This window comes from Scyliorhinus canicula, chromosome 18, assembly GCF_902713615.1.
Source record: "Scyliorhinus canicula chromosome 18, sScyCan1.1, whole genome shotgun sequence".
NCBI classification, from domain to species: Eukaryota; Metazoa; Chordata; class Chondrichthyes; order Carcharhiniformes; family Scyliorhinidae; genus Scyliorhinus; species Scyliorhinus canicula.
This window is the reverse complement of record NC_052163.1, coordinates 104,753,503-104,779,927: the sequence shown is the minus strand read 5'-3', so window position 1 is coordinate 104,779,927 and position 26,425 is coordinate 104,753,503. Positions and strand designations below refer to the sequence as shown.

The following is a 26,425-nucleotide window of genomic DNA, read 5'->3' as shown; positions in this document are numbered from 1 at the left end:
CCACATATTTTGGGCATGCCCGAAGCTTAGAGGGTTTTGGCAGGATTTTGCTGAGGCAATGTCTATGGTGTGGATTGTTGTTGTATGGTTGAGGTGGGTGAAGATTGGGCTGGGGGAGGAAATGTTTATTTTACCATGTTTTTTTAAAATTTGAAAATCGTTTTATTGGCTTTTCTCATATTTATAAACAGTTGTTACTTATATACATTATATTTTTCTTGCCCGCGCTAATTTGCTTTATTTTACAGAAAGGTATGTTTTGTCCTTCATTCAAGTAACTTGACGTACATTTTGCTGCCCTCTGGATCGGTCTATGATATCCCCCCCTTCCTCCTCTCTCTCTCTCTCTCTCTCTCTCTCTCTCTCCCCCCCCCCCCCCCCATTGGTTTCAGCACCCTTCCTCTGCTCTTGTGGTTTCCCCATTCCCCCCCACACCCCCGGGTTGCGCAGTCCTTTGGTTCTTCATCTTTTTTTATTCCCTGGCTTACTCCTCGTTGCTGGCCTCGAACAGGTTTTGGAACAGGCCGCAAATTGCCCCCAAGTATCCAGGAAGCCTTCCTCTGACCCTCGGCTGGCGTACTTAATCTTCTCCAGGTGGAGAAATTCCGAGAGGTCAGCGAGCCAGTCTGCAGCTTTGGGTGATGCTGCCGATCGCCAGCCGAGCAGGATTCTCCGGCATGCGATTAGGGAAGCGAAAGCAAGGGCGTTAGCCCCTTCCCCATGTGTTGCTCTGGCTGCTCCAATACCCCGAAGATTGCCACTATTGGGCATGTCCAGAACCCAGCAAGCTTGGGGCAAACCCAAAACATGTGGGTGTGGTTGGCCGGGTCCCTCTGGCACCGTTCACATTTGTCCTCCACCTCCGGGAAGAACCTGCTCATTCGGGTTCTGGTCAGTGCGCTCTGTCTGAGCTGCATTAGGCTTAGCATTGCGCAGGAGGAGGTGGAGCTCACCCTGCTCAGTGCTTCGCTCCAGAGTCCCCATCTCACCTCTGTCCCCAGTTCGTCCTCCCATTTTTGTCTGATCCCGTCCAGTGGTGTTCGGGCTCTGTCCAGTAGCTGTCCGTATATTTTCCCACATAGCCCCCCTTTCTCGCTGTTTGTGCCTATCAGGTCCTCTAGCAGTGTGCTTTCTGGGGCCCCGAGGTACCCTACTGTCTCTTTGCGGAGAAAGTGCTTTATTTGGAGGTGTCTCAATTCCTGTCCTCTTGCTAGTTTCTACTTCCTCGTCAGTTCGTCCAGTGTCGCCAGTCTGTGCCCTATGTAGAAGTCCCCGACCATCAGTGTGCCCCCGTCCCAACTCCATCTTTTGAAGGTGGTATCTAGCATGACTGGGGGGGAATCTGTGATTGCCGCAGATGGGGGCCATAAGGGACATTTTGGTTATCTCGAAGTGCTGTCTCAACTCGGTCCACGTTCTCAGCGTGGCCCCTACCATTGGGCTCGTTGTGTACCTTGTTGAGGAGGATGGGAGTGCTGTTGTGACGAGGGCCGTTCCTTTACAGGATGCCTCCTCCATTTGTACCCAATCTGTGTCGGGCTCTTGTACACATACCCTCACTTTTTCTGTCATTGCTGCCCAGTGGTAATATTGTGTGTTTGGTAAAGCCAGGCCCCCTCTGACTTTCCCTCTTTGCAGCGTTATTTTAGCATGTTGATGTCATTGTTTATGTTACTGTTATAAAAATATTCAAATACCTCAATAAAATATTGTTAAAATTACCCTTGCTGTTCACACGGTTCGTTTTTTCTCTAACCTTTGATGAAATCCAGGTGTTGATTGATCAAAGGCAGGAGAATGTAGACAGGGACAGCTGGCAAAGTCAATGGTCATCACCTGAAAACCCCTACCTTAAATCGAGGCATTTAAAAAGGCATTCGCTCGAGCAGCACGGTGGCGCAATGGGTTAGCCCTGCTGCCTCACGACGCCGAGTTCCCAGGTTCGATCCCGGGTCTGGGTCACTGTCCGTGTGGAGTTTGCACATTCTCCACGTGTTTGCGTGGGTTTCATCCCCACAACCCAAAAGATGTGCAGGCTAGGTGGATTGGCCATGCTAAATTGCCTCTTAATTGGAAAAAGTGAATTGGGTACTCTAAATTCATTTTTAAAAAAGGAAAAAAAAGGCATTCGATGGTTATTTGAATAGAAACAATGTACAGGGTCACAGGGAAAAGGCAGGGGAATGGCATCAGCTCATGATGCTCGCTTGGAGACCTGGTACAGACACAATGGGCCAAATGGCCTCTGTCTGCACCATAACAATTTTATGAATCAGTGATTCTTGATGGCAGCACGGTCGCACAGTGGCCAGCACTGTGGCTTCACAGCACCAGGATCTCGAGGTTCGATTCCCCACTGGGTCACTGTCTGTGCGGAGTCTGCACATTCTCCCCGTGTCTGTATGGGTTTCCTCCGGGTGCTCCGGTTTCCCCCCACAGTCCAAAGATGTGCAGGTTAGGTGGATTGGCTATGCTAAATTGCCCTTGGTGTCCAAAAACGTTAGGAGGGGAGTGGGTCGGTGCAGACTTGATGGGCCGAATGGCCACCTTGTGCACTGTATGTTCTATGATATGTTTGCCAGAGCTGACAGGGACAAAGCATTGTGAGCAGGTCACAGGCCTTTGTTTTACAATGTCAAACGTTCTGGTTGTGTAGCCTCATTAATTATTTGTCAGCAGCTCATACTTTATGTACAGCAGTGATGCAGCTTTGTGGCAGATAATTAAAATGCGGACATTTGTACACTGCCCACACTTCTGTCAGGCCCAAAAGTGACGCAACCCTGAGATTGCTTATTAACATGCAGATGACTTTACAGTACCCACATTACTATCATGCATAAACTATGAATGCCTCATTAAAAATTACTGAGTTCTTGTGTAAGACTATGCAAGGGTGTTGTAGAGGACACAGATGGTTAGTCTCAATGTTGCGAGCCCAATGTTGTTGGCTGCAGCTGGTGCCTGAAGGTTTATTCCCTCCTGATCCACGAAATACATTGTGCAACCAGCATGGTGAATTCTACAAATTTCTTTCTGGCTTGTGATACATAAATGCCGAGTGGATTTTAAACTGAAGGAAATTAATCTTCCACAGACTCTGGATGTTTTCAATGATTATTGTATACAATTGTGCTTCTTCCTTTTGGAAAGGACATTTGGGGAAAGACAATTCTATCCTAATTAATTGTCCTATTGAAATAGCGTAGGATTAACGTTTCACTTCTCTCATTTTACTCCTGATTCTGCTCGTATAAGGCACTTATTATCCTGGAGCTTCCTTCAGCTGGGAGGCTGCAATGGCTTTGGCACGTGGGCATTAAGCCCACGACCCTTGCTGCTGCCATGTGATGAGAAAATGTGCATGCACAACCAGCACTGTCAGATAACGGAATCCTTTGGCCGAGTCTAGAATCCTGTCTATTCATCTTATCATGAACTGTTAACACTCACTTCTTTTTTATAATAAATTTAGATTACCCAATTATTTTTTCCAATTAAGGGGCAATTTAGCATGGCCAATCCACCTACTCTGCACATTTTTTTGGGTTGTGGGGGCGAAACCCACGCAGACACGGGGAGAATGTGCAAACTCCACACGGACAGTGACCCAGAGCCGGGATCGAACCTGGGACCTCAGCGCCACCGTGCTGCCCCAACACTCACTTCTGACTGCGAGAAAACACTTGGGGACAGCCGAGCCCGAAACGTAAAACCAATAACCATCTGAAAGCCAGACAGCTCTGTTGCTATCAGTACAATATTGAATAGACTAATCTTTATTAAAGGGAAGCAGCTTTTTTCACTGCTCACATACAATACTATTCCAATGATATTGGTCCCTTTTTTAATTGACTGAATGTTCTCATTAAGTTTCCAATATTTGTTATGTGGTTTAAGAATAGCGAAGCTAATATAGAATACGACCGCCTGACGATTTTGAAGTTGAGAACTGGAAAACAGTGCCAGTAACTAGGAGTTGATCACCCGGCGGCACAGATAGAAGAGGAGCTGGCTCCCCATTTTATGTCTGTGTCTTTGTATCCCAGGCCTTGTTAACACTCGGATACACACTGTTGATGTACTTCATTATGGCAGAGTGCCGCAATTTTCAGAGGTGGAAAAAAAACTCATTCCGCTAAAGTGTACATAGATACGTAGAAGATAGGAGCAGGAGGAGGCCTTTGGCCCTTCGAGCCTGCTCCGCTATTCATCACGATCATGGCTGATCTTTCAACTCAATAGCCTTATCCTGCTTTCTCCCCATAGCCTTTGATCCCATTCTCCCCCTGCTATATCCAGCCGCCTCTTGAATATATTCAAAGTTTTAACATCAACTACTTCTTGCGGTAATGAATTCCACAGGCTCACCACTCTTTGAGTGAAGAAATGTTTCCTTATCTCTGTCCGAAATGGTTTACCCTGAATCCTCAGGCTGTGACCCCTAGTTCTGGACACACCCATCATTGGTAACATCTTCCCTGCATCTACCCTGTCTAGTCCTATTAGAATTTTATAAGTCTCTATGAGATTCCCCTCTCATTCTTCTGAACTCCAGCGAGAACAATCCCAACCTAGTCAATCGCTCCTCAAATGACAGTCCTGCCATCCCTGGAATTAGTCTGGTAAACCTTCGCTGCACTCCCGCGAGAGCAAGAACATCCTTCCTCAGAGAAGGAGACCAAAACTGCCCACAATACTCCCAAGTGTGGCCTCACCATGGCCTTGTACAATTGCAGCAACACATCCCTGCTTCTATACTTGAAACCTCTTGCAATGAAGGCCAACATACCATTCGCCTTCTTTACCGCCTGCTGCACCTGCATGCTTACCTTCAGCAAATGGTGCACAAGGACACCCAGGTCCCGCTGCACACTCCCCTCTCCCAATTTACAACCATTCAGGTAGTAATCTGCCTTCCTGTTTTGCTTCCAAAATAATTAACCTCAATTTATCCAAATTATACTGCATCTGCCATTGGTTTGCCCACTCGCCCAACCTGTTCAGATCTTGCTGTAGGATCCCTGCATCCTCGTCACAATTCACCCTCCCACCCTGTACCTTTGGATCACTAGTTTTACGTAACCACCTGCTGCCCTGGCTGACAAAGGCTCATTGTGAGTGGCTTTTACAATTCACAAAAATGGATTTAAAAGATCAAAAATAGCACCTGAATAGATCAAATGTGTCACAGTGCCTAATCGGCTAGATGATTATGCATTTTAATTCATAGAGGATTTCCTCTAGTCATTTATATTTATTAAATAACAAATTCTCTGCTACCATTGTGCATTATATTTCTGTGCTATCTTGAGAGAATTTGATACATTGAAATTATGTGGAATTTTTTATATATGTAAATAGAGAGTAGATGCAACAAATTAGCTTTTGGCCTCCATCATTGTGAAGTCTTTCAGGTGAAAGTTAGCTCAGAGCTCATCTCCCTTTTTTTAAATAGAAAACATTTTATTGAGGCATTTGCAATTTTAACATTCTAAACAACAGGGCAGTCCAACACATGTAAAAACCCCACATACCCAACTTACCCCCCGCCCTAACTCCTAGCTACCCATTTATTAGATTCCCTGTCCTTATTCTTCATTTCCATGCCTCCTCTTTCCCCCCCCACTTCATTCTGACAATCAGTTTTTCTTAAAGAAGTTGATGAATGGCTGCCACCTCCGTGCGAACCCCTGTATTGAACCCCTTAAGGCGAACTTAATTTTCTCTCGGCTGAGAAACCCTACCATGTCACTGACCCACACCCCCGACTTTGGAGGCTCCGAGTCCCTCCATCCCAGCAAAATCCGTCTCCAGGCCACCAGGGAGGCAAAGACCAAAATGTCGGCCTTTCTCCCACCCTCGGCTCCCGGATCTTCCAACACTCCAAATATTGCCACTTCTGGACTCGGAGTCACCCTCCATTCCAGGACCTCTGACATGACATCTGAGAATCCCTGACAAAATCCCCTCAGCTTTGGACACGCCGAAAAGATATGTACATGATTCGCTGGACTTCTCCCGCACCGCGCACATCTGTCCTCCATCTCAAAAAACCTACTCATCCGGACCACAGTCATATGAGCCCCGAGGACCACCTTGAACTAGATCAAGCTAAGCTTGGCACGACAAGGATGCATTGACTCTCCTCAGGGCCTTCTCCCATAGCCTGACTTCCAACTCCCCTCCTAACTCGTCCTCCCACTTCCTCTTTACCTCCCACTTCCTCTTCATCTCCCCGATTGGGACCCCTTCCCATTCCATCAATTTCTTATATATTTCCGAGACCCTCCCTTCCCCAACCCCTGTTTTAGACATCACCTTATCCTGTAGGCCCCTTAGAGGGAGGCAAGGGAAGCCTGGAACTTGCCTCCAGACAAAGTTCCGTACCTGCAGGTACCGAAATCCGTTCCCACCCGGAAACTCAAACTCCTCCTCTAGCTCCTCCAGGCTTGGGAAACCCTCCTCAATGAAGAGATCCCCAAATTCCTCAATCCCTGCCCGCTGCCACCTAAGGCCCCCATCCAGCCCCCACGGAGTGAACCGGTGATTGTCACAGATCGGTGACCACACCGACGCCCCCTTCAGTCTCATGTGCTGCCTCCATTTCCCCACACTCTCAGGGCTGCCACTACCACTGGGCTTGTGGAGTAGCGAGCCGGCGAGAACGGCAGAGGTGCCGTTAACAGAGCCTCCAGATAGAGGTCTCTCATCTCCAGTCTCTATCTCCAAACAGAAAAATCCAACAATGTTGATAGCAGAAATCATATCCAGAATCAGATATCAAGTTGGTAAACAAATAAATTGTTTCAAAGGATAATGCGAACTGTAACAAATCCAGAATACTCTATTTAAATTTTGCATTCATAAGGCTAGCAACTAGATGGATAGGTTGGTTATTGCATTTTCAGAACAAGTTTTGTCCTTGGCTCACAGTAGTTAGTATAGTAGCTGTGATTAGTCTTACTTGTTATAGATAAGAAAGATGACATGGCCTGGCATTTAGTTGCGTTAGATGAAGGGCAGAATTTTCTGGCCAATCGCTGGCGGTGGGATTCTCTGGTTCCGCCTGCAATGCACCCCGACCCGCAGGTTTCCTGATGGCGTGGGGTGGCTTCAATGGGAAAATCTACTGACAAATGGTGGGTGTGCAGAATTCCTCTGCCAGCGAACAGCATACCAAAGTTCTCCACCCTCGGAGTGAACTCACAATGGAAAATCCCGGACAAGGCGATTTCTAAACTTTGTCACAGGAGAGTGGCATGCGGGGCCTGATTGGGCAAGGTGGGTTTGTGGGGAGGTAGAGGTTAGTTCTGTGGTTACCCATAAGCTTGTCTAAGATTTTTCTGTCTAATATTTCCTGGGTAACTGTCCAGATAATTAAATTGCAACTGTCGAAGTCTCCGACTCTAACTCAGAGTTGGAGGGGTTTTCTGAGGGTCCTGGGGTGCAGGAGAATTGCCCATTAGAAATTCAAATGTCCCAAGTGACTACCTAGGAGTCAGTGCGTCAGGACCTCCATGGGGCCTGATGTGCATCTTGGGTCAAAGGTCATGGTCTCAGATGATCCAAAGATTGGAAGATCATTGTTTCTAGCTTATTGAAAACTCCTTACACATTCAAATGGAGATGCAGACCTATGAAACTTATCGGAGACAGATATTAATCATTTATATTGAGGCGTACATCCAGGCATTAGTATTCCTAAGCTATTTATTAAATCTGCTGTTCTGCAAGGTGACACTTTGTAGAGATTTCAATTACTGGAGCTTCACTCTACTGTTATTGACCACAAATAGTACGTCCTGCTCTGCATTGCTATTGATTACAGCTTTTATGACATGGCTCCAACACAGACGAAAGCAAAAAATGGGAACTACTCAGCAGAAGATGTTTCTTCTTTGGTTAAGTCTCTAAAATTACAAGTAGATCTCCATCTTCCATTCCAAATTGGCACCAATTTAGGGGCCTCACGGTAGCATGGTGGTTAGCATCAATGCTTCACAGCTCCAGGGTCCCAGGTTCGATTCCCGGCTGGGTCACTGTCTGTGCGGAGTCTGCACGTCCTCCCCGTGTGTGCGTGGGTTTCCTCCGGGTGCTCCGGTTTCCTCCCACAGTCCAAAGATGTGCGGGTTAGGTGGATTGGCCATGCTAAATTGCCCGTAGTGTAAGGTTAATGGGGGGATTGCTAAATTGCCCGTAGTGTCCTAAAAAGTAAGGTTAAGGGGGAGTTGTTGGGTTGCGAGTATAGGATGGATACGTGAGTTTGAGTGGGGTGATCATTGCTCGGCACAACATCGAGGGCCGAAGGGCCTGTTCTGTGCTGTACTGTTCTAAATTCTAAATTCAATGTCTCTGGAATTATATAATTCTCAACATGCAGTCAAGAGGAAATCCCGAGTACACCTTTGCCAGAAATCATGCTCCAACTGTCTTTTTTTGACAATCTGGGTGGGTAATCGCCCGCCCTAGGCCTCTGTTGTAAAAGGATTGCCGTACCTCTTCTGCATGCTTTCGGGTCATCCTGCTGTTGGTTGGTGTCCAGGACACTTGCTTTTGTTCATTTTCCATCTATACTTCATAGGATAGCTTGAGGTGAGCACGGTGAAGCAGATGTTCCTGGTGCATGACCACCTCAGATATTTACATTTCTTGCTTCATAAATATGTGCATGTGTAATGAAGCATGTGCTTCATACAATGTTAATGTGTAATACGCTAATACTGTAGAATGGGATTTTGTTCTTTGCCCTTCTGTAATTGTGGCTTTACCCACAGGACCTTATCAGAGACAGCTCTTATGGACACAATGGCAATCAATATTTATGATTGTTAGTTTTGTAAACTAGATGCACTACTGGCTCACTGAAAGAAAAGGCTGGATTTTATGGACCCCTACTAGGCATTTTCAGGTGTGGGGAGGGGGGTGTAAATTCCAGCTCAATGTTATCCCTCGGGGAAGTTTTGAATTTAAGCCTTTTCAAGCAGAGGCCTCTTCGCTGGAGCACCACAGCAGGGCATGGGAGGAGCATTAATCGGGTGGCCCTTCCAGCTTCAGTGTCACTGAGGAAGTCCAGCCACCAGCCTCAGTGTGTTCCTGGAGATCCATGTTCTTCCTTCATGAGGCTCATCTTCTTTCTTCAATGGTGGATCAGTGATGTCAGATGATTGCACCCTGATATGATGATGGGACACATACCATCATGCTCGCTCCAACACAGAAGATAGCACAAAACACCTGGATGCGTAATTAATGAGGTTGGAGCTGGAAGATATAGCATGTTTTCCCAATGGCTTCTGCAGCAGGAAACACTTCCTGTCCCCACCCCCGCCATGGGACCTGGTACTGCATGGGTGAATTCTGCCCCTGTAGTTTCCATTTATACTGCAAGATCCAGATCTGCACACTGCATTCTAAATAGAGCTGCACCAATGATTTATCCGATAGCAGCTTACATCACTCTTTTGGCTCAATATTGATTTTTTTTATACATCCTCATGCATGATCAGCTCTGCTTTAAAGGTTTTTCAATCAAAATGCATCTTTATCTTTGGGGTTTTCCCAACAAAAGTAACATTCCCAAACGTAAATAGCTCATTCTCCACGGGACTGAAGACAACCGGCATCCCCAAAATCTGTAGATATTTCAAGCTGCCATCGGATTATCTCCTCATCTAATGAATTTAGAAAACATTTGGATTGGGCTGGAAGTTATTAACGTGTTAGGAATAGTGCAGAAATATTTAGCTGACCATTTGTAAATTTTTACAACCATTTTTTGAAACTAGCTAAGGTCGACCCTTACATGTTAAGCAGCCTATGCTTGGCAATCCAACTATTTTTAGATTGAAAATCAAATTATGCACTTTGTAGTGGAGTGACGCAGTCTGCTGACAGGTGCCACTTACAAAGGATCAGCAAGCTAATCTAATTGGCTATTAACCATCATGCCACTGAACCAACCTATCATGTCCTGTGGCAAGTCAGTGGGTTGTTGGGCACTGCCTCTGTACTTATTTACCGTGTTATTTTTGAAATCATTCATGGAATGTAGGCGTTGCTGATAAGACTAACATTTATTGGCCATCCCTAATTGCCCTTGAGAAGGTGACGGGGAGCTACCTTCTTGAACCGCTGCAGTCTGTGTGCCGAAGGTACTCCCACGGTACTGTTAGGTCGGGAGTTCCAGGATTTTGACCCAGGAATGGCAATGTACTTCCAAGTCAGGGTGGTGTGCGACATGGAGGGGAACTTGCAGGTGGTGTTATTTTAATGAATTTGCTGCCATTGTCCTTCTAGGTGGTACAGGCTGTGGGTTTGGGAGGCGCCGTCATAGGGCATAACACTCAGTATTGATATCACTCAATAAAATTCTGATAGCTGACTGGGTTTTTATTTGAGATTAAAAGCCTACGCATAAAAAGAACATTGTGTTAATATTAACTGTGTACATGTATTCACAACATACCAAACTGGGCTAAAAGCAAATGACTGCGGATGCTGGAATCTGAAACAAAAACAGAAAATGCTGGACAGTCTCAGCGGGTTTGGCAGTATCTGTGGAGAGAGAACGGAGCTAAAGTTTTGAGTCTGGACGACTCCCTGTTTTTGTTTTATACCAAACGGGAGATTAAAAGACTGCGTTTAAAAAGGACGGTGTGTTAACATTAACTGTGTATATGTATTCACAACTTACCAAAGTCTACGACTGAAGCAATGACTAGCTAGAACTCTGTTTTGGGTCACGACTGGATTAACTCCAGTATCCCTAACTGCAATAACTTTTAAAGATCTCTGTCACTCCAGTGAACAAATACACCATTGTTACAGGGATAAATCTGTGCATGGCTTTTTTGTATCAGCGTGAATAGTTCTGTTATATAATCAGTAAACAAATCTGTATTTGATAATGTCAGAGTATCTTGACAGAACAATCAGTCCCAGCCTGGTGAAAAAATGCATTCCATATGCTACTGGTTGCATCGGTGCACACTGTAGTCCCATGAAGTGACAGTTTGCAGGTTTGAGAGCAGAAAATCACTTAAGAAGAGCTCCAGGTCACACAGCACTGGTGCTCATCCTTAGTAGTAAAGGTTGAACAGGTTGGATCAACATTCTTTGGACTCAGAGGTGATCTTATTGAAATGTTTAAGATTCTGAAGGCAGATGCTAAGTGGGTATTTTTCCTTGTGTGGGGAACCCAGAACAAGAGGGCACAGTTTAAATTTAGGGTCTCCCTTTTAAGATGGAGATGAGGATGAATTTTTTCTCCCAGAGGGTTATTGGTCCTTTTTCTTAACTTCTGCAGGTGGCAGTGGGGCTGGTCTTTGGATATATTCAAGGCTGGGTTAGACAGATTGCTGATCTATGAGGGAGTAAAGGGCTAGAGAGGGAGGCAGGAAAGTGGAGTTAAGGCCACAATCAGGTAAGCCATGATCTTATTGAACGGCTGAACAGCCTCAATGGGCAGAATGGTCCTATCCTGCTCCTATTTCATGAGTTCATAAGTTCATTAGATATAGGAGCAGAATTAAGTCATTCAACCCATCGAGTCTGCTCCGCCATTCCACCATGGCTGATACGTTCCTCATCCGCTACCTACAGTGTTACAGGCCAATAGCTGGATTGCGGAATCAGCCAGAGCATCTCCTCCCTAGAACACATGACCTAGGAGCAGGAGAAGGCAATTTAGCCTCCCGAGCCTAACACCCTCAATGTGATAATGGCTGATCCCATCCTGGCCTCAATTCCACAGATTCACAACCCTTTGGGCCAAGTAGTTTCCCTCAAATCTGTTTTAAATTTGCTGCCTCTTATTCTAAGATTATGACCTCTCGTTTTAGAATGCCCCACAAGAGGAAGCATCGGCTCCAGGTCTATTTTATCTTGTATACAACCATTAGATCTCCCTCATTCTTCTCAACTCTAGAGAGTATAGGCTAAAACTGTCCAATCTCTCCTCACACGACATACCCCTCATCTCTGGAATCAATCTAGTGAACCTCCTCTGAACTGCCTCCAATGCCACAACATATTTCTTCAAATAAGGGGACCAAAACTGTGCACAATACTCCAGGTGCAGTCTTACCAATGCCTTGTATAGTTGCAACAACACTTCCTTACCTTTATACTCAATCCCTTTTGCGATAAATGCCAACATTCCATTTGCTTTCCTTATTATCTGCTGCACCTGCGTGCTCGGTTTTTCTCAACCGGGGCATAAGAAAGGCCACCTTAGCAAAAGTATTTCCACTGTACTTATGTGGCAATCAAAATGCAATTTGTTCTTCTCCATCTCTGGCATGGTATATTTCCAGCAGTTTAATACATTAAGCACATTTCACAAATGCTCCATCATCTTTGACTGGCTACCTTTCATTTGAGCATTTCCAAAAGACATGACCGATAGTGGCCTGTGTCACCTACACCCCACCTGAAAGTCCACGTAAACTTAGAAAAATTACAACAGAAATCAAGGAAAACATGATGATATTTAGAGTTAGACAACATTAAAAAAAAACAACCTCTTTGGGCCAGGAGGAGGCATTAAATAAAAAATAATATTTAATAAATCTGTTAAAATGATGGGGAAGGTAATTTGGTACAAGTCCTCTAAATGTTAGTGAGACAACAATGCTGAATGCACTTTCTATGCTTACTAAAACGCATATCACAGAGATTCTAGCATCACAATAAAGTTAGGTCTAATATTTATTTATATTGCAGAAGTTCCATTTTTAATCCTGATATGGATGAAAGTGTGCATCTTTTAGACATAAGTAAAGAGAAACAAATGATTTTGATTGTTAATTTGATCAATGGAATATTAACATGGGTAATTCCAACATGCATTAGAAATTTTTGATTATTCGTTTTGCACAAAAATCACTTTATGTTTTTAACTGATAGTCATAAAAAAGGGGCCTTCACCTCCTGCACAACAAGATCCAGCCTCACTTCCTATCTTCTTGCCTGGAGTTGTTCATGCCTTCTATGCACCTTCACTCTCCTGATCTTCTGTGCTTTCTTGCAGCAAACTAATACAGGTTTTCAACCTTCACTGGGCATGTTGCAAAGCCCTTGTTCACCACCTCACCCATACCAAACGTTTCACTGGTCAAACATCTAAAACTTTGCTTTCCCCTGTTCAGCGAAGGTCATATTTCATCTATGTGCATCAGTGTGTTTGATTCTACATGTAAGTATATCCTGTCAACCTTGCTCAGTCTTCATAGTCCATATTTTCAAGCAGTGAGCTATCTATTTTTATCTGTTCAAAAAATGTGTCATGCCTGATTGCTGAGAATTAAAGCAAGATAGGTAGTCCCTAGGAATCCTAATATGCAATCATAATTAGGCATATCCTGTTGCATACCTGAAAATGAAAGACTTTAAATCCATTAATGTGCAAATGACATGTGACTATGTCATAACCAATGCATAATAATTCTTGCAGATACAGTTTTTATTTTTATCGTTCTGTATCCTTGTTTCTCACCACCTTATCCTGGCTGGAATGTAACAAAATCTGAATAAGCATTTCTTCCGGCCAACATTTTTTGAATGAACACTTTACATTGAAGCAAGACTCAGAGTAACAGTGAGAATGGGTGAAGAATCAATTATTTCTGCCAACAGTTTTCCTGCCCTGTTCAGTCTCATGTTTGGGTAAACTTAACACGCAGAGGAAACGTATTGTTCTGTACAATTTGCATTTTCTCATCATTTGCAGACACCCTGCACTGTTTCACAATCTCTGTGAGCGCTTTGTCGCTACCACCAGATGGTGATGTTAATTTCCATTCGTATTATCAATCAACAATTAGGAGTGTCAGAAGAGAGTATTTTGAGACAATGAGGCAACTACTACAAACAACAACAGCTCACATTCATATACTGCCTTCAATGTAGTAAAAAGTGTCATGATGCTTTCAGAAGTATTATCAAAGTTTAATACTAAGCCACATGAGATGATAACCTTGATCTCTCCCAGAGCCTCATGTTCAATGGCTTGCACTTCCTAGCCTTTCGTGTTCCTCGGCAGTGGGGGATACAGGGACAGGAAACCCCATTGACAGCAGCGGGAGATTCTGCACCGGCCAATGGTGGGCCATCTCTAGCACCGTGAAATACACCGCGGGGGAGGAGGGGGGTACGGAAAGTCCCGCCTAACATTCATTTTATTTACCTCAAGAGCAGAAAGCACCTTGGGATCCCACGGCAATGTTCAACCAACTGGTCACACTTATCCATTGCAAAATCAACAAGTCTACTTTCCTAATGGCATAACACCTCAGAATTACACTATATTTTTTCAATTATCTTTCTTTAAATTAAAAATTTTGATTTATCTTTTCAAACTGTTATTCTTCAGTGTCCTCTCATTCCTTTTGAAGATCACAATTTGATTTCCTCAAGTTCTTCTTGGGTTTGCAAGATTATGAAAGGTTTTGAGATGGTAAATAGCAAAAGAATGTGTTTCCATAGAATCGATGGGGAAACTTTCAGGATCATCAACTATCAAGGGAAAGGGCAGCACGGTGGCCTAGTGGTTAGCACAACCGCCTCACGGCGCTGAGGTCCCAGGTTCGATCCCGGCTCTGGGTCACTGTCCGTGTGGAGTTTGCACGTTCTCCCCGTGTCTGCGTGGGTTTCGCCCCCACAACCCAAAAATGTGCAGAGTAGGTGGATTGGCCACGCTAAATTGCCCCTTAATTGGAAAAAATAATTGGCTAATCTAAATTTAAAAAAAAACTATCAAGGGAAGTTGGAAGAATTTTTTTTCACACAGGCAATGCTTGAAACAGAGGCTATGAGATCAGGGGCAGGATTCTCCGTTTGGGAGACTATATTCTCCTACCTCGATTTCAGCCGGCTCCCAATTTTCTGCCCGATCGCATCTGCATTGCCAGCATCGTGGGGCAGAGAATCCAGCCCCAGGTAGGTATTTGAAAAATACCAATGTAAGAATATGGGGCAGGAAGTTGGGATTAGAGTAGAATCTCCAGTTGAAGATTGAAAACTGGCATAGCCACATTTGGCTGAGTGACATTTCTTGTGATTCTCTCAATTTTTCCTCTAGTTTTTTTCCTTTATTCCATTCTTCCAGGCTAACAGATCCTGTTAATTCAGCCGTTCCAAGACATGGGGTGGAATTTTAGGGTAGTGGGTATTTCCACTCTCGGCAAAGTCAATGGACATTTGACTGGCTCGCCGCATTTGATAGCTCAGCTCCTGGCGCGGTGGAGTGTCAACATTCTGCCACGGTCCGAGAGATACCCAATTGGTGGCAGATAAGACCCAAACTTCTTTTAAGGTCTAATGAAAATACAGTTTCTTACCTGACCCACTCCACAGCAACATAGGAATCATATTCCAAGTAGGCAAATTAAATCATTTGCGTTGGCATGATTGAAGTGGCAGGCCAAGGTATGAGCAGGATATTATTTTTTTCCAATTAAGGGACTATTTAGCATGGCCAATCCGCCTACCCTGCACCTCTTTGCTTTGTGGGGGTGGGACCCATGCAGACCACAGGGAGAATGTGCAATTTCCACACGGACAGTGGCCCAGGGCTTTGATTGAACCCGGGTCCTCGGCTCCGTGAGGCAGCCCTGCCTACCACTGTGCCATTGTGAAGCTCCAATGAGCAGGACAATTATCAGGAATAATTAGAAGAAAACCTTCACTCCTGTGCATTCGAAACATACAAGTAATTAGCTACGATGGAGAATTGCTCACAATTAAAAACTAGAGAAGCAAGTGTTAGGAAAACAAAAGTAATTTTAAGGGATTTATATTTGTACATTAGAAATAAAGCAAATATCTAAGTGGGTTTAATTTAATCTCCCCGTGTGCGCGTGGGTTTCCTCCGGGTGCTCCGGTTTCCTCCCACAGTTCAAAGATGTGCAGGCTAGGTGGATTGGCCATGCTAAATTGCCCTTGGTGTCCAAAATTGCCCTTAGTGTTGGGTGGGGTTACTGGGTTATGGGGATAGGGTGGAGGTGTGGCCTTAGGTAGGGTGCTCTTACCAAGAGCTGGTGCAGACTCGATGGGCTGAATGGCCTCCTTCTGCACTGTAAATTCTATGAAACGTTTCTGTGCCTGTTAGGTTAATGATGGACAATGATATTTGTATGTGGTTATGATGTTGGTTATGTTCCAATTATGATTCTATTGTGCCTAGAGAGGGTTACACATGAAGAGTAAATAGAAGTAAGTTGTTGCTCAGCAAAAGAAGGCCACTTTCCAGAGGGAAAAACTTTGTTCTTAGTTTTAACTGGAAGCCACGGCAGTTGGAGACAGGACACCGGAGACTGAACAGCTTTCAACTCTGCCAGGAGAAACTGGACAGGACAAAGGGTTGCAAAGATGCAAGCTTCATAAGGAACAAAATGCAATCCAGATAATCAGGGAATTGGGACAGAAAGAATGCTTAAGACAACTGAAGTTAAGTGAACAGAGACAAAGGTATTGTTCAGAAGAATTCAAGGAAGAGTAAATAAAGTGTCCTGAGTTAAAGAGACAAATCCTTTAACCAGATTTAAAGTGGGACTTAGGTTTAAAGGTAAATCAAATGTCTGATGCCATTTTAAAGTCTGGACATTGAGAGTTAAAACAATTGTGAACAAATTCCACAGCAGTTAAGACAAAGAAATCCTAAAGGAGTTGGTGTAAAATCCTGGACTAGACTTACTGTTAAAAGTGAAGTGGAAGCTTTGTTTAAAAGTGTCATTTAGAAAACCTGACTTATATTCAGAATGCAAATTGTTAAGGGAAGTAATATTATTATGAGTGAAAGGGCAGCACGGTGGCGCAGTGGATAGCACTGCTGCCTCACGGCGCCGAGATCCCAGGTTCAATCTCGGCTCTGGGTCACTGTCCGTGTGGAGTTTGCACATTCTCCCTGTGTTTGCGTGAGTTCCGCCTCCACAATGTGCAGGGTATGTGGAATGGCCACGCTAAATTGCCCCTTAATTGGAAAAAATTAATTGGACACTGTAAATTAAAAAAAAAAATAGTGAATATTTTAATGCATGTGTTTTGGGGTGGTGTTTAGAAATTCCCATTTCATAAGCATCTGGGGGCTTCTGAGACGAAAACCACAGACACTAACTTGGGTTCAGAGTGGAGTCTATGTATTTGACCACAGCCTGTCCGTGTGCTTTAAAGGGACTTTGTGTTAATGGGGCCTTGGTGCTTAAGGTGTACTTTGTAATCCTTGTTAATCTTAAAATTGAAGTGTACTGTCTAAGCTAAGGGGGGGGGGGGGGGCGGGGGTGAAGTAAAGCGGTACTGCATAATGAACCAACTTTTCATGTTTAATAAATGTCTTTTCCCTGCTGTTAAAACTAATTAGCGGTCCTAAAACTCTGTTCCTCTACGTTTTATTAAAAAAAGTAAAAGTTATGGGCTTTTGAGTCAGGGTTCCATTCTGGGATTTTCCCGTTCAGCACGGTAGCACAGTGGGTGGCGCTGTTGCTTCACAGCTCCAGGGTCCCAGATTTGATTCCCGGCTTCGGTCACTGTCTGTGTGGAGTCTGCACGTTCTCCCCGTGTCTGTGTAGGTTTCCTTCGGGTGCTCTGGTTTGCTCCCATAAGTCCTGAAAGACGTGCAGGTGAATTGGATATTCTGAATTCTCCCTCGGTGTACCCAAACAGTCGGCGGAATGTGACGACTAGGGGCTTTTCACAGTAACTTCATTGCAGTGTTACTTGTGAAGCCTACTTGTGACAATAAAGATTATTATTAATGTTAACTGGGATCATAATAGAAGGCAGTTGCCCGCGACTATGAATGCTGTTCAGTCTGTGTCTATAGACCTCTGGTGAAAAATAAATCAATAGGAAAATTTAAAAAAAATTAGAACCTGAGAATTATCTGCAGCTGAAAAACTAACCCTTCTGAAGAGGTAATTGTTCAAATTGTGTACCTATTGCTGCTGTTTTCCTTTGCTAATGTTGAAACTATTAATATGTGGAGATGGTGGCTTAGTGGCATTGTCACTGAACTAGTAATCTCGAGACCGAGGGCAAAGTCTGGGGGTCTGGGTTCAAATCCTACCACGGCAGATGGTGAGACCTGAATTGTAAAAACGCATCTAGTTCACTAATGGTCATTTAGGGAAGAAAATCTGCCATCCTTGTGGGTCCTCCAGATGACTCCAGATCCACAGAAATGCGGTTCACTCTGAAATGGAGTCAGTTAGGGATGGGAAATAAATGCTGCCCCAACCAGCAATGCCCACATCCTGTTAATGAATTTTTAAAAACTCCTGGTACAAGTCCACAAACTCTAATTCTACACACTTTCATTTGCAAGCCTTCGTAATAAGTGATCCCAGGCTATTCTCTGTCTCACATAGAACATTACAGCGCAGTACAGGCCCTTCGGCCCTCGATGTTGCACCGACCTGAGAAACCACTCTAAAGCCCATCTATTCCCTTATCATCCATATATCTATCCAATGACCATCTGAATGTCCTTAGTGTTGGCGAGTCCACTACTGTTGCAGGCAGGGCATTCCACGCCCTGACTACTCTCTGAGTAAAAAACCTACCTCTGACATCTGTCCTTTATCTATCTCCCCTCAATTTAAAGCTATGTCCCCTCATGCTAGACATTACCATCCGAGGAAAAAGGCTCTCACTGTCCATCCTATCTAATCCTCTGATCATCTTGTATGCCTCAATTAAGTCACCTCTTAACCTTCTTCTCTCTAACGAAAACAGCCTCAAGTCCCTGAGCCTTCCCTCATAAGATCTTCCCTCCATACCAGGCAACATTATGGTAAATCTCCTCTGCACCCTTTTCAATGCTTCCACATCCTTCCTATAATGCGGCGACCAGAATTGCACGCAATACTCCAAATGCGGCCACACAAGAGTTTAGAACAGCTGCAACATGACCTCATGGCTCCGAAACTCAATCCCTCTACCAATAAAAGCTAACACACCGTACGCCTTCTTAACCCTATCAACCTGGGTGGCAACTTTCAGGGATCTATGTACATGGACACCGAGATCTCTCTGCTCATCCACACTACCAAGAATCTTACCCTTATCCCTGTACTGTCTTCCTGTTATTTCTTCCAAAATGAATCACCTCACACTTTTCTGCATTAAACTCCATTTGCCACCTGTCAGCCCAGCTCTGCAGCTTATCTATGTCCCTCTGTAACTTGTAACATCCTTCCGCACCGTCCACAACTCCACCGACTTTAGTGTCATCTGCAAATTTACTCACCCATCCTTCTACGCCCTCCTCCAGGTCATTTATAAAAATGACAAACAGCAGTGGCCCCAAAACAGATCCTTGTGGTACACCACTAGTAACTGGACACCAGTCTGAACATTTCCCATCAACCACCACCCTTTGTCTTCTTCCAGCTAGCCAATTTCTGATCCAAACTGCTAAATCACCCTGAATCCCATGCCTCCATATTTTCTGCAATAGCCGACTGTGGGGAACCTTATCAAACGCTTTACTGAAATCCATATACACCACATCAACTGCTTTACCCTCATCCACCTGTTTGGTCACCTTCTCAAAGAACTCAATAAGGTTTGTGAGGCACGACCTACCCTTCACATCATTGCAAGTGAGTGGGATCCCAACGTCCATACTTCCACTGGATCCATTTCAATTTCTTTAGAGAAAGGTTGGTAGTTATTCAGGAACATCTCTCTTTCTGACGCACACTTGCACCTACATACACAGCTTGGTGGGTTCACTGGTTAATCTATGTTTCCATCTCCTGAAAGATTTTTAGTTTTCAAATGTTGGATTGCTAAACAATTAGAATTGAAATAAAATGTGATAAGATGGCACCATACCACCTTAGAAATGTGCCCAAGATATATTACGCTGTATTCATATCATTCATGAGGAACTTTATGTCTGATAGTACACAGCGTGTATTTATAGGGCGGGATCGACTGGTCGCATTGCGCCTGAAAAGCAGCATGATGTGGTGTGGCACAATGCAACCGGTAGATGCCAGGAAGTCCCACTTGTGGGATCTACCCGGCTTGCCACACCTTGCGAGAACTAACGCGATCTCGCAACACATCGTGGATGTGAATTCTGCCCATTGTGGACAGGATCATTTTCTGGCAAATCTGCATATTAGAGTGAGACCGCGAGTTCAAGATCTAACTCCCACGCCTTGCTAGCACTGTTCAGTACTGGTCTCCACAAATGGGAACCAGATGCAATGACATTTGTGGGGTTTCCAAGGGGATGGGAGGACCCCGGGTGCATGCCCTCTGGTGGGGGGGTCGGGGACCATGTAGGGGACTCGAGAGATCAGGATGCCATACGTCCGCTGCATTGAGGAGTTCCGGTGAGCAGAGCTCCTCAGTGCAGAAAATAGGGTTCAGTGCGGCCCGTCGGAGAGTTCCCTGCTGATGCCCCAGATCTACCTAGATGGGCATTAGGTAGAAGGGTGTTTCTCGGTGCCCCGAGCACTGGGAAACACCCAGCTAATCTCGCGCTGCGGGAGTCTTCCCCCATTTGGGTAGATCGTGCCCAAAGTCTAGATGAAGAGGTCACTTTGCCAGATTTTGGCCGGAATTCTCCAGGCATTGCCATTCACTTTTCCTGCCATCAGCGCACCACTGTTCGCGGGTTTCCGGACAGCGTGGGGTGGTTTCAATGCGAAATCCCTCCCATTGACAATCGGTGGGAAGATAAAATCCCGCTGCCAGCGAACGACGCGCGACCGTGAAACACGCAGCTGGCGGATCGAGAATCCCACCCTTTGTTTTTGTCATAAAGTTTGACTGCAGCATAGACCCAGGGTATGGCAGCTGTAACAAGTAGTGGATAGGATATAACATTAAAGGGCCAGCTCTAAACTATGTTTTCATCTAGGGAAGCTCCATACTGGAAGCGATCCTCTGTGATATTACCCTTAAATACATGCTGTGTAGATGGTTTCAGATGTTATTTTAATCAATGTTGCAAAACGTTTGTCATAGTATTCCGGTTTCTGATGATGAGGCAAGATATTGAAAAGTGACTTGCTAGGCTTACAAACGGGTTTCGTATAAAGTACGTAACTTCAAGTAAACTATTCAGACAAGCTGTGAAGTGAGTTTTTCTATGGGTTCACACAGTTTACCAAATCCTGCTTAAAAACACCTGGTTACATTTTCACATGGCGGAATCAGGTTCTTGAAATGATTTATGACGTGTCCTCTGTGGCCTGCGCCACTGTGATCACTTATACACCCAATACACTGAATTAACACTTACAAGGTATTTTTTACAATAGCAAACAGATAATAAAATATCGGCTAGGAATATAGCGGGCCAAGAAAAACGCATCTATTCTCTGAAGACCCACGTGGACAGAGCAGAGAATAATTCTTCGATCAGAGCATTTTCTTGAAATAAACAGTGTACCATGATTTTCAACGATGTTTTCAAAGCTGAAATGATCTACCTGTGAAAGGGAGACTAACTAATTGCATAAAACTGTCAATGAAAGTAGACCTGCTACGATACCTGTGGCTGATAAAGGCTGCCAGGATCTCTTGGTCCTATTCCCACAAAGGAACGATTAGCTGGGGGGGTGCCAGGAGTCGTGTAGGCTGAAATGAAATAACAATGTTAGGAGCAATGGATAGATCCACAATAATGCATTAAGATGGGCTACACTGCTTTATTGAAGATATTTGGGCATAAAGGAATAATTGAACTGCATTTATTTACACAAACAAAGATATATATTTGGAAACTATCCACATTGTAAACATTTAAAGAGCTGAACTTTTCACTCCCTGTCCTCTCCATCATAAACACTGCTTATGGCCACCTCTATAAGCCCTCCCCTGCTTCTATTCCTACATCAGTCCACCTATTGCCGAAGCCATCATCCATGCCATTTGTCAGCTCCAGACTCAACTCTTCTGATGCTGACCGTTCTGCCCTGCCATCCACTCTCTGCATGACTTGGCTCACCCAAAGATTTACTGCCCACGTCCTACACTGTACAAACCTCGGCTCAATTCTCTCCCATCAAACAAGGCCTGTTTTACGCCTGGTTCTTTGCTCCGCTACGGGCAGCTTGGCCTTCAGCTTTCTAAGCTTCACGCTCTAGACCCCTGGATCTCTCCAGCTCTCTTTCAGGCTCTCTCCGTTTTTATTATTACACCTGTGTGAAGTGTTTGTGTCATTTTCTAATGAAAGGTGCAACATAAATACAATTGATTACAGCTTTTAAAACAAAACAGGCTTGAGCTGTTTTATGGAATTCTTTTGAAATGAAGTATTGTTCTGTATCTCCTCACTGACAGTCATAAAAATATAAAGGCCTTAAAATTCCACAGGAGTTCACCCACGTTGCCCAATTAGTAGAATCCCCAGATGCTATAACCAGGTTAAAAACACCATGAATAGAATTTCCATACGGTTCCATTCATTTGCCATCAAAATTACAACAGGGGATTGGGAGAAATCCTACACAAAGTTTCAGGGTCAAAGATTTTACTACAAATTCTCAAAGTGAAATGTTTAATGAGCAAAGTAGCTGCGAAAAAGCAGTAATTTCTTGACAACAATTTGTTCTCAGCTATGTATAAAATTTTGAAGGAAGGAAGCAGGCAGACTGGAAGAAGGAAAGGAAACTAATAAAGGTAAAGTAACCTTTAAGACCAAGGAAATAAGTGTTAATGTCTGTAGTTTTGTCCACTGAAATGTTGTTTCCTATTATCGCCTGGTTTCAAATCAAGCAGACTTTTGTGACAGAGAAGCTGATAGTCAGTTCTAAGTTGTATGCAACTGTCAATAAAGATGAAATTGGGCAGCACGGTGGCGCAGTGCTTATTACTGCTGTCTCATGGCGCCGAGGTCCCAGGTTCGATCCCGGCTCTGGGTCAGTGTCCGTGTGGAGTTTGCACATTCTCCCCGTGTTTGCGTGGTTTTCGCCCCCACAACCCAAAGATTGGCAGGGTAGGTGGATTGGCCACGCTAAATTGCCCCTTAATTGGAAAAAAGTAGTTGGGTACTCTACATTTATTCTTTTTTTTAAATAAAGATGAAACTGTTAACCATTTATCTGCTTGGACATTTCAAAAGAAAATGACTTTACTTCAAAAAGGTTCCATGTGGCATTTATTTTGAGCACCATGTGGCATTCATGGCATAAATTCTCTTCCCAAAAGACTGTGAATGATGTACCAAAGAGATGGTTTTGTCTGATTTATCCAAAAGAACTATTATGTTCCAAGACTGGCAGTTAGGAACATGGCTAGATAGTGCCCTGGCACTGCCCTATAGCTCCCTTGCAGTGTCAACCTGGCAGTGCCATGCCAGCCAAGGGGTGTGGCCTGAAGGGGGAGGGGGCTTGAAAGGGGGGAGGGCTTTGGCTGGTCTTTGGGTCCTTCAGTGAAATTCACCCTTATCCAAAAAGATTTCTAAGTGTGGGTGGACTGCAATCTGGGTCGCATCCAATCACCCATCGGGAGTCACACCTCAGGCAGGATTCTCCGGCCATGCCCACCCGGAGACCAGAAATTCCCGCCCGCGGTCAATGGACTGCATCCCGCCCGTGGCAATCTGGCGAAGGGCGGGTGGAAGAATTCAGCCCCTCATTTCATACCGGAGAACACACTTAGAAATTTTTTGGGACAATTCCACCCAGGATGGTGAGTGGTTTGGAGGAGAACTCTCAGGTGGTGGTGTTCCCCGGTATCTGCTGCTCTTGTACTGCTAGACGGTACTGGGTTTGGAAGGTGCTGGCTAATGAATCCTGTGAGTTCCTGCCGTGCCTCTTGTAGATGGTACACACTGTTCATCAGTGGTGGAGGGATTGAATGTTTGTGGAAGGGGTGCCATTAAATCAGGATGCTTTGTCCTGGATGGTGTCAAGCTGCATTTATCCAGGCAAGTGGAGAATATTGCATCATACTCCTGACTTGTGCCTTGTAAATGGTGGACAGGCTTTGGGGAGTCAGGAGGCGAGTTACATGCCACAGGAGTCCTAGTCTTCGACCTGTTCTGGTAGCCACAGTATTTATATGGCTAGTCTAGTTCAGTTTTTGGTCAATGGCAACCCCCAGGATGTTGGTAGTGGGGGATTCAGCAATGGTAATGCCACTGAATGTCAAGGAACGCTAGTTAGATTCTCTATTATTGGAGATGGTCATTGCCTGGCATTTGTTTGGTGTAAATGTTACTTGCCAGTCCAGCCAGGATATCTTACTGCATTTGGACATGCACTGCTTCAGGATCTGAGGAGTCATGAATGGTGCTGAACGTTGTGCGAACTTGCAGAGCTTGTTTTGAAGCAATAAGGTCCAGAACTTAGACACTGGGCCTCATTTTAACTCTTTCAAAACCCATTCACCATTGGGCTTCAATGTGGCTGGCCGGGTATTGGAGGGGCAGCCTCCAAGTTCCTTCAGGGTTTTATGTGAGTTTTTAAAACAAGAGTTTAACAGATACATTTAAAGTTTGTGGTCCCAATCATTTTTGAAAAGTGTTTCACAGCTGCAGAAACCCCATGGATGGGTTATAACAAATTACGACATAGATCAATATTCAGGGATTGTTTGCTCACAGGGCAGTTAAGCTTAGTTAACAACTTATTTGACAGATAGCTAATTGTGGAACATTTGTAAAATTGCAATGTCATTGTTTGTGTTTGCTTGTCCATTTACTATTCTGACAAATCTAGCAGTATACAAGCTAAGGACTTGTTACTGTCCAATAAAGTTGCCTTGCTGATGTGACAAGTCCTAAGGATATAAATTGAATCGAGCTGAAATTTCAATATGATGTTTCCCAGTTTGTTGAATAAGTCACTGGAAACACCTAAATCAAAGATTGTTCATTCAAGCTTTCAAGGTTGATTGGTCTTCTGAAGTGATGACTTGCAACATTCATAGCATGTATTTTACCTACCACCATCAGAAGAATTTGGGCTTCCAATATTGATATAATCAGATTTCACTCACGATCTATCTCAATCCTCCAGACACCATTCCCTATTTTACCAAAATTATCTTTTTGGCCAATGTAAATGAGAATACCAAGAATAAATGTTACCTAGCTTGCCTCAGTCACTCCAAGTATTAGGAAGATGGACACTTTACTTTTTTTTTAAAAAGCGCATGGAATTAACAATTTACCAAAATAAAATGGACTCTTGGATGGTGGCAATGTAGGAAACTGTGGCAGCCATTCGGAATCGACAAGATCCTATAAACAGCAATGTGATAATGACCAGATAATCTGGTTGGAATCTTAACATAGGTTTGTCAAAGTGTCAACCTGGAATTTCACTGGAGCCATTCTGACTCGACAGTCACAAAATGTGGTGACAACCTCTTTCCCACTGAACCAGGGGGCAGGATTCTCTGATCCTGGGGCTAAGTGTTGACGGCGTTTATGACGGCGTCGCGTTTCTCGATGGCGGAGCAGAAATTCTGACCCCAACAGGGGGCCAGCATGGCACTGGAGTGATGCAACATGGCGTAGGACTGGACTTCTGATTGCGGTGATGCGGAGCTAAGCCGCATGCTCGGTAGCTCCCGCTATTTACGGTCTTTTGGGCTCTTTTAAGGGCCCGTAGCGGTACTGGTTGGACTTTTCCCCGTGTGGGAACACTTCCTCTAAGATTCTCCGCCGGTGGATTGCCTGGACCAGGAGCGGAGAGGTCAAAAAATTGGCTTTGGAGCAGAGAAAGGTGCGAGGCAGGAAAGGCAAGATGGCGACGGGCGGGGAATCAGCAGCGTGGCAGCAGTGGGCGCGGGAGCAGCAGGAGCTGCTTCAGCGCTCCTTCAGGGAGTTGAAGGCAGAGATCCTGGAACCGCTTAAGGCCTCCCTGGACAAGCTCATGGCGACCCAGACGGCTCAGGGTGCGGAGATCCGAGAGCTTCGGCAAAAGGCCTCGGAGAGCGAGGACGAACTCCTGGGCCTGGCAGCGAAGGTGGAGTCGCACAAGGCGCTCCACAAGAAATGGTCAGCGAGGATGGAGGAGATGGAGAACCGCGCCCGTCCAAAGAAACTGCGGATTCTAGGCCTCCCAGAAGGGCTGGAAGGTTCGGATTTGGGGGCCTATGTGATTATGAACTCGCTAATGGGCGCGGGGTCGTTCCAGGGATCCTTGGAGCTGGAGGGTGCCCATCGGGTGCTGCTGAGGAAACCCAGGCCAAACGAGCCGCCTCGGGCGGTGCTGGTCCGTTTTCACCGCTTCGTCGACCGTGAGTGTGTGCTGAGATGGGCAAAGGAGAGGAGTAGTAAGTGGGAGAATGCGGAGATCAGGATCTACCAGGACTGGAGTGCGGAGGTGGCAAAGAGAAGGGCTGGTTTTAATTGGACGAAGGCAGTGCTCCACAAGAAGGGGGTCAAGTTTGGCCTGTTACAGCCGGCACGCCTCTGGGTCATTTATAAAGACCGCCAGCTCTACTTTGACTC

The 26,425-nt window shown here is 44.9% G+C and overlaps 1 protein-coding gene across 4 annotated transcripts in view; it reads right to left on the bottom strand.

Annotated features, from left to right (window-relative positions):
• The window catches only part of nfic (nuclear factor I/C), a 550,936-nt gene that overhangs the window by 75,913 nt on the left and 448,598 nt on the right, over positions 1–26,425 (bottom strand). For 3 of the 4 annotated variants that reach the window (XM_038778311.1, XM_038778312.1, XM_038778309.1), the window contains one exon: positions 21,517–21,597. In XM_038778311.1, coding sequence (XP_038634239.1) covers positions 21,517–21,597 — 81 coding nt within the window. Of the gene's footprint in view, positions 1–21,511; positions 21,598–26,425 lie in introns of all 4 variants that reach the window. The other variant, XM_038778310.1, reaches the window with a different exon arrangement.